Source organism: Anguilla anguilla, chromosome 15, assembly GCF_013347855.1.
Source record: "Anguilla anguilla isolate fAngAng1 chromosome 15, fAngAng1.pri, whole genome shotgun sequence".
Lineage (NCBI taxonomy): Eukaryota > Metazoa > Chordata > Actinopteri > Anguilliformes > Anguillidae > Anguilla > Anguilla anguilla.
This window is the reverse complement of record NC_049215.1, coordinates 2,355,001-2,362,500: the sequence shown is the minus strand read 5'-3', so window position 1 is coordinate 2,362,500 and position 7,500 is coordinate 2,355,001. Positions and strand designations below refer to the sequence as shown.

The following is a 7,500-nucleotide window of genomic DNA, read 5'->3' as shown; positions in this document are numbered from 1 at the left end:
AAAACTGTACTATCTGTAGATCTTCAGTTTTCCACGTGTGCTCCAACTCCATCCGGAGACGATAATAACTTGCATCGAGTCGTGTCCAGTCACGCTGGGGTGGCTTTGCATTTACTCGAGCTGGGGGGGTTCGGGTTTATTCGAGCCGGGGGGGTTTGGGTTTATTCGAGCCAGGGGGGTTTGGGGTTTATTCGAGCCGGGGGGGTTTGGGTTTATTCGAGCCAGGGGGGTTTGGGGTTTATTCGAGCCGGGGGGGTTTGGGTTTATTCGAGCCAGGGGGGTTTGGGGTTTATTCGAGCCGGGGGGGGTTTGGGTTTATTCGAGCCGGGGGGGTTCGAGTTTATTCGAGCCGTGGGGGGTTTGGGGTTTTATCGGAGTGGGGGGGTTTGGGGTTTATTCGAGCTGGAGGGGTTTCGGGTTTACTCAAGCCGGGGGGGTTTGGAGTTTTATCGGAGTGCGGGGGGGGGGGGGGAGTTGGGGGGGGGGTTTGGGGTTAGGGTTAGGTTCTTGGGTTTATTCGAGCTGGAGGGGTTTCGGGTTTACTCAAGCCGGGGGGGTTTGGAGTTTTATCGGAGCGGGGGGGGTTTTGTTTCATCCGGGGGGTTTTGTCTGAGAGCGGATTTGCTGTCTCTCCTCAGGCTCAGCGGCAGGCTGCCTTTCCAGGAGAAAGACACACAGGAGACGGAAGCTAAAATCCAAGTCGCCAGATTTGACCTCAGCAAGCTCTACCCAAATGTATCCCAGAGTGCATCTCTCTTCCTGAAAAAGATCCTGTGCAGCTATCCGTGGTGAGTGCAGTGCTTCTATGGTGTTCTAGACTGCCTGATACTGCTGATATGTATCAGCAGAAGTGCTTTTGTCTTTATACAGTTCAATGCGAACAGTTGAATGCTTTTATATGATATAATGTGGGTTATTTAACATGTATTGGGGAGCAGTGTCGTGTGATGAAGCAGCTGGACTGACTCTCAGCTGAGGCACTGATGTACCCTTAAGCAAGGTGCTTAACCTAAATGGCTTCAGTAAAACATTGAGCTAGGAAAACGGACACTATGTAAAAAAATGGCAGATTGCGCTTTGGGGAAGAGTGCCTCCAAAATGCTTAACAGTAATATATCATTCAATGTGCATCAATTTTGCAACACATTACATGCAGCGCTCTTCACTTTTGCAAAAATTATATTTTATTCATCTTCATGATTTGTGCAATTCAATGAGGAGTGCCTTGTATGCATTGTTTTGTGTTTACGTTTCATTCAAAAAGCTTTAAAGTGGGATGACCTGGTGAAATTAAGGATAAGTGTGATCTGCATTGAACATACAGCAGGTTGAGCTGCTGAAGATTAGCCGCGGAAGGCTAACGGTTGACAGCCGCTCAAGCTTAGCCGCAGAAGGCTAACAGTTGACAGCTGCTCAAGCTTAGCCGAGGGAGGCTAACCGGCGTGTTTGTGTTTCAGGGCTCGCCCCACCATTAAGGACTGCTTCAACAACTCGTGGCTGCAGGACGCGTACCTGATGAAGCTCCGGCGGCAGACCCTCACCTTCACCACCACCCGTCTGAAGGAGTTCCTGGTGGACCACCAGCGCCATCGCTCGGAAGTGGCCACCAAACACAAGGTCCTGCTGCGCTCGTATCAGAGCACGCCGCAGACGCCCACCACGCCCACCACGCCCGGCACCAAGTGAGCCAGCGAGCGCAGCCGCGGAGGGCGAGAGGGCGGGGCAGGGCGGGGCCAGGGGGGCGGGGCTGAAGGGTGAAAGCATGCCAGGGCCTCCAGGAGAAAGGAGCGAACAGGACACGCCCCTCCACCCCTGACCCCGCCCCTCCTCTGCTCCGGACGCGAGAGCCGAGGCTTCGTTTCCACCACCCCCCCTCAGACCCCCCCTCCTTGGGGCAGGGCAGGGCGGGGCTCCGTGGCGGACTGGCCACGCCCACATGGGTTTAGGCCCGCGAGACTCCACAGCCCCGCCCCTGAAACCAGACTGGCTTTCTAAGCAGATACCTCACCGACTGTCTGACAGCATGCTTCTGCTTTTCTCTTTCCCCTCAACTCCTCCTCCCTCTCCCCCCTTCCTAATTTCAGTCTTTTCCACTGAGCTTTTTCCCTCAATCAATGCAGAGGGGTTGATCTTAGAAGACTGCTGAACGCTGACCCATTACAACTGAGAAATAACGTTTTCTGACCTTCTAATCAAAGCTCTCTTCTCTAAAACTGAGTTGTAGCGCTGTTGGTGAAAGAGTAATGTTAATGTGAATGTGACTCTGTCACCCAGCGACAGCCAGGCACTTCCTATCTGTGGATAAGTAAGGTGTACATCCTTCTCTTCCTCATTTATAAGCTCAGTCATGTTCTTTTCTCACCTTCATTCTTTTATCAATATGAATCAGAGTTTTTGCAGTAGTCGCAATGACTGACAGATGTCAAAGAGTGGATGGACACCACTGAGATGGGTTTTCCGTAGAATTAGCCAATGGCAGCGCGAGAAAGAATTGGCTTAAAGCCAGTGTTTCTTTAATGGACCCCGTGGGCTATTGGCTGCTGTCAGTGCTTCACAGTCACACGGTCAGAAGCACGCGGCCACTTGCATGTAAGCGTTCAGTTCCCAAAGACATGTCAAAAGGAGGAGTAGACGGCTGTCCTGAAGAACTTCAGCAGATTCAAACCTTTCGACGACAACCGCGTCCTGTAGGGTTTGCATACGGCTGAACGGAAGGCATGACTGCCAAATATCGCTGGTACGTACAGAACAGTCATTAAATATCGCCAACAACTCATGAGTAAGGACTCCAGATCAGATTTGTTTGCTATATTTTTGTTACGTTCTGTAACACCAGTTTATGTAAAATGGAGAGAGATTGCCCAATGGTTCAGCCTGATGAAAGGAGGGAGTTGAGGGTACAGGGGTCACAGAAAAAAGCCGGATCTGGTATGAAATGGAGGGTGTTTGGAAAGGAAGCTCCTGCAGTTGTTCATTAGCTTTAAGGCCAGGTCATCCTGCGCCACACGCTAACCAGTCCTGCGGCACGCCCTAACAATGCAAATGTGTTCCTGTACAGATTTTGCCTGTTTAACGTACGGAGCTAAATTTCTTCCTCCAGATTGACTACCTTACGTCAGATCATTCTATTTTTGGAAAAGAGATAAAAAGCATAGTTTTTACTGAACAAAATAGGGTTTGCATTTTTATTTGATTTTATTTATTTTTATTTTATTTTTTTTTTTTTTTTTTTTTTTTTTTTGAGAAGCATGTATGTCTCTGGCACATGAAACGTTCACTATAAAAATAAAGATAAAGATTCTATAAATACCCTGGCCTAACACTTCTGGCTGTACCTCTTGTCCATCTATTGTGGTAGTACCCTTTCTGTACTTAGTTACTGCAGTTTGGTTTTTTTTAATGTACATTTTGACCTAATTTAATTTCAAGAGATTGTTAAAGGAATCAAGATACATGCTAATGAGTTTCAAGCTACAAATTAATAATGTTTTAATGACAAATTGTCTATCACAGCATCACACAGTATTGAAATTATGTTTTGGATTTGATTTAGCTTACATTTTGAAATTGATAGCTAAGAAAACAACAGATTTGTTTGTTTTAGAAAACAAGTATGAAAAAGTTTTCTGACATACTTACATAGCTGAAAAAAGGATTTTGAAATCATGAATTGAAATCAGCTGAAATCAGTGTTTCTTTCTGTTTAACTAATGAAGAAATTGTTTTTTTTTTTTCTTCTTTTAAGTAATTTCTTAAGGAAAATATTATACAGACACATGAACTAGGCTTGATGTTGGACACAACATATAATATTGGTAGTAGAAGTATTGTACTTGACATGTTGTGTAACCAGGAAGTTAGTGACAGCACTAATATGGGTCATGTACCGTAGCTGACTGTAAAATTCCCTTTTATTTTTTGAGCAAATGCAACAGTGTTTTCTTTTTTGGCAATAGACTGTTTACAGAAGTCTTCTTGGATGTGTAATTGGACTTTGTGGTCAAGTGTGAGAATGTTGAGTTGCTGCTTGTGTAATACCGTCACTACGTTTGGCGTGAAGCTGTCATAGAGCTGTGATCCCATAACAGAACTACTGTTGTGTTCCTTACCTATGGAGTAAACTTGGGAGTGTTCCTTCAAAGCCTCAGTATTCATAATAGATGATAACATCCTCAGTATATTTCACATGGTTGGTCATATAGGAAGATACTCACAAGGATATTTTTGTTTGTTTTTTATTGATCTATACTTTGACTGTGTAAATATAGATGCCTTGAGAGTTCTTGTGAATGTTATTGAAGTTGATGGGGGATTCTTGCACAACCCAGCATAACATGCAGTAGGGTGAACTGCGTTCTTACATTTGGAGAAAAGTTGAACCCAGAGTGAGTTCTGTCAGTAGATTAAGTTGAACGCAGAGTGTGTTCTGTCAGTAGATTAAGCTGAACACAGAGCATGTTCTGTCAGTAGTTTAAGATGAACACAGAGCATGTTCTGTCAGTAGTATAAAATGAACCCAGAGTAAGTTCTGTGAGTACATTAAGATGAACACAGATCATGTTCTGTCACCAGCTTCAGCTGAATCCAGAACAAATTCAGTCAGCAGTAAAGCTACATAAATGTTTAACGTTGAGATGAGTTGCACGCCAGGTTGCGGTTCTAGTCACCTGCCACTGATTTCCAGGGAACAGGCATTCATACCACAGATATGAATGTTTTCCTGTACTCTGTCGCCATAGAAACAGTACAGTACCTGCCCCTGACCTTAAGTCAATTTTGATGCACCCCTCCCCCTACAGAACGTCCAGTCTGAGGGACAGGTTTCGTGGGGTAGGCTTGTTCCCAGAGAAGGCCATGCGAAGTTTTGTACATGCAAGTGGGTAAATCTACAAAGGAGAGGGATTCGGTTACGCGTGGGGGAGCTTTGGGTCGGTGAGAGACCCTTTGGCATTTAAGACGCTCCCTCGAACCGGCGGCCGCCCCTGGGGACGAGCCTCTTTAGAAACCGCAGACGGGAGCACGCGATCTGCACCTTCACAGCGATGGCCGCCATTTTCAATCGTATGTAAAGTGTTATTTCCAGTGGTTTGCTTATTTATTTATTTATTGTTCAGACTCAGTTATGACTCTGGAACCTTTTACAACTTTGTGGAATTACTCATTTAACTCTGGTGTGACTCTAAGGCATGATAGCTGAGTACAAAGAATCCTAATAAAAAAGCATCCGACAAACTGCAGTCTGTGTTCTGTGTACGTGTGCAGGGTGTGTGTCCTAAGACCCAGCCATTAGTTTCTGTTCCCTGTAGGGGACGTGAGTTTCTGGTCTTAATTTCAAGAACCATATACCCTACTATGCTAAAACCTACACTGCAAGGGACGCTGAATAATAAAGTAATAAAATAATATTTTTATTTTGATACTTCAACTTTTTTTTCTTTTTGCAGGACTCAGGAGGATTAAACACAGGAAAACTGTTTGGGGTCAAATCGTGATACAGCTCTGCAGTGGCTCTCATCTGATGCCATCTGTACTAGCAAACCTTTAGGATCAGCAATAAATAGATCAATAAATAAATAAAATCTTTAGGATCAGCAATAAAGAAATAAATAAAATGTTAAAGATGAGCAGTAAATAAGTACAATCATTAGGATTAGCAATAAATAAATAAACAAATAAATAAATAAATAAATAAAATCTTTATGATTAGCAATAAATAGATAAATTATTTTATTAATTCATTAAATATTTAAGATTAGTGTCCCAGCTACGTACACTGGTTAGGAACCTACATTCAAACATTTTGTGTTTTCTCTGTAAAGCCACAGTCAATTTTTATTTAGCAATTTGTTGTTAACTGTTAAATGATCTGTAGTCTCCATAAATCCAACAGTGGTAGGTAAATTTAACTTATATGCATAACAGTGTTATTACTGTTGGCCAGTGCTTAAACTGAACACAGTGTGCATATAAAAGATGGATAAAGGAATGTTAATGCATATAAAAAATATTTTCTTATGAGCATAGACCTGCTTCCCATAACACCTTGACAAGAGCACACATCTACTAACGGAGAATTGCTATCAGGCGGTTGTAAAACTACAAATAGAACCTAACTAAACTACAAATAGAACCCAGCATACTCGGCCTACATCTGAGGCCCAGGGGAAGGGCTTGGAAGAGCGAGAGAACGTGATGAGATGAGCGATTGTCCCTGGAACCTGGTGCAGAACTCTGGCTGGGCGTGGCAGGCGTGGTAACTCCGTGTGGTAAAGGCCATCAGCTGAGAGCAGTCCATCAGCGCAGTGCATTATGCGCTCCTCAACTGCTCTAGACTGAACCCCACCTGTTCGGTTCCACACAAGGGAGCACTCATGCCTCGTCCCCACCCCATTTCTCCGGCATGCAAGGCCCACCATTAGTGCCCCTCCGAAACCCCCAGGGGCACTTGATGTGACGGCTATATAAGGTCTGGCTGGCAGCTTCTACAGGGCAGGGGGGGGCAGAGCATCTTTTATCAGTGCTGCCATACTGAGGAATGCCGAGATCCTCCAAAGAAGGCCATGTTCTGGAATGTTCTGGCCTCCTCCCAGACCCTGCTATCCAGAGGAATCCCCGCGGACACGGTACGCATCATATATATTAAACCGCTTCCAGAGGGGCAGCAGTCTACACTGTCAGTAAGGCCCAGTGCGAGGGGGTGAGAGAGCGAGAGAGAGCGAGAGAGAGCGAGAGGACTCCCGTCAGGACCGTCTCTGGAACCCACCCAGGGTGAGGCACATCGTTTCTTTTTCAGTACGGACAGGCTGGCAGAGACCACTGCTCTTACACTTTTCAATGGGGATATCATATCAGCTGGGCAGAGACCACTGCTCTTACACTTTTGAATGGGGATATCATATCAGCTGGGCAGAGACCACTGCTCTTACACTTTTCAATGGGGATATCATATCAGCTGGGCAGAGACCACTGCTCTTACACTTTTGAATGGGGATATCATATCAGCTGGGCAGAGACCACTGCTCCTACACTTTTCAATGGGGATATCATATCAGCTGGGCAGAGACCACTGCTCTTACACTTTTTCAATGGGGATATCATATCAGCTGGGCAGAGACCACTGCTCCTACACTTTTGAATGGGGATATTATATCAGCTTGGGCAGAGACCACTGCTCTTAAACTTTTCTGTCTGATCAGATATGGTAAGAAGGTTCTGCCAATGGTTATGTAAAACAAAGAGATTTATATTGCGTGAAATTGTAGAATTAGCTTAAACAGCTAAAAAAGGACAATGGATGAGGTCAGGGGTGTACTCCAGTCCTGGGGGACCAGTCCGTATGGTGGATTTTACTCCAGTAGATTCCCCTGACTTAGTTTTCTAACAGCCGTGTAAGCATTGCTCGTCGACCCCTCTACCAGACCACAGGATAATGTTGCAGCTGTTGATGAACAAAAAAATCTGATCGAGATTTGATTGAGCTGGCACGAAATCCCAAAATGG

At 45.0% G+C, this 7,500-nt stretch overlaps 2 protein-coding genes across 9 annotated transcripts in view; both read left to right on the top strand.

Annotated features, from left to right (window-relative positions):
- spegb (striated muscle enriched protein kinase b) overlaps positions 1-5,232 on the top strand; it is a 112,162-nt gene extending 106,930 nt beyond the window's left edge. For all 8 annotated transcript variants that reach the window (XM_035393291.1, XM_035393290.1, XM_035393294.1 and 5 more), the window contains 2 exons: positions 639-788; positions 1,458-5,232. In XM_035393291.1, coding sequence (XP_035249182.1) covers positions 639-788; positions 1,458-1,686 — 379 coding nt within the window. In that variant the 3' untranslated portion in view covers positions 1,687-5,232. The remainder of the gene's footprint in view (positions 1-638; positions 789-1,457) is intronic.
- Positions 5,233-5,771: 539 nt separating this feature from the next.
- The window catches only part of LOC118213878 (SPEG neighbor protein-like), a 7,505-nt gene continuing 5,776 nt past the window's right edge, over positions 5,772-7,500 (top strand). Inside the window, exon 1 of the mRNA XM_035393092.1 lies at positions 5,772-6,768. The gene's annotated coding sequence lies outside the window, so the exon portion shown is untranslated. The remainder of the gene's footprint in view (positions 6,769-7,500) is intronic.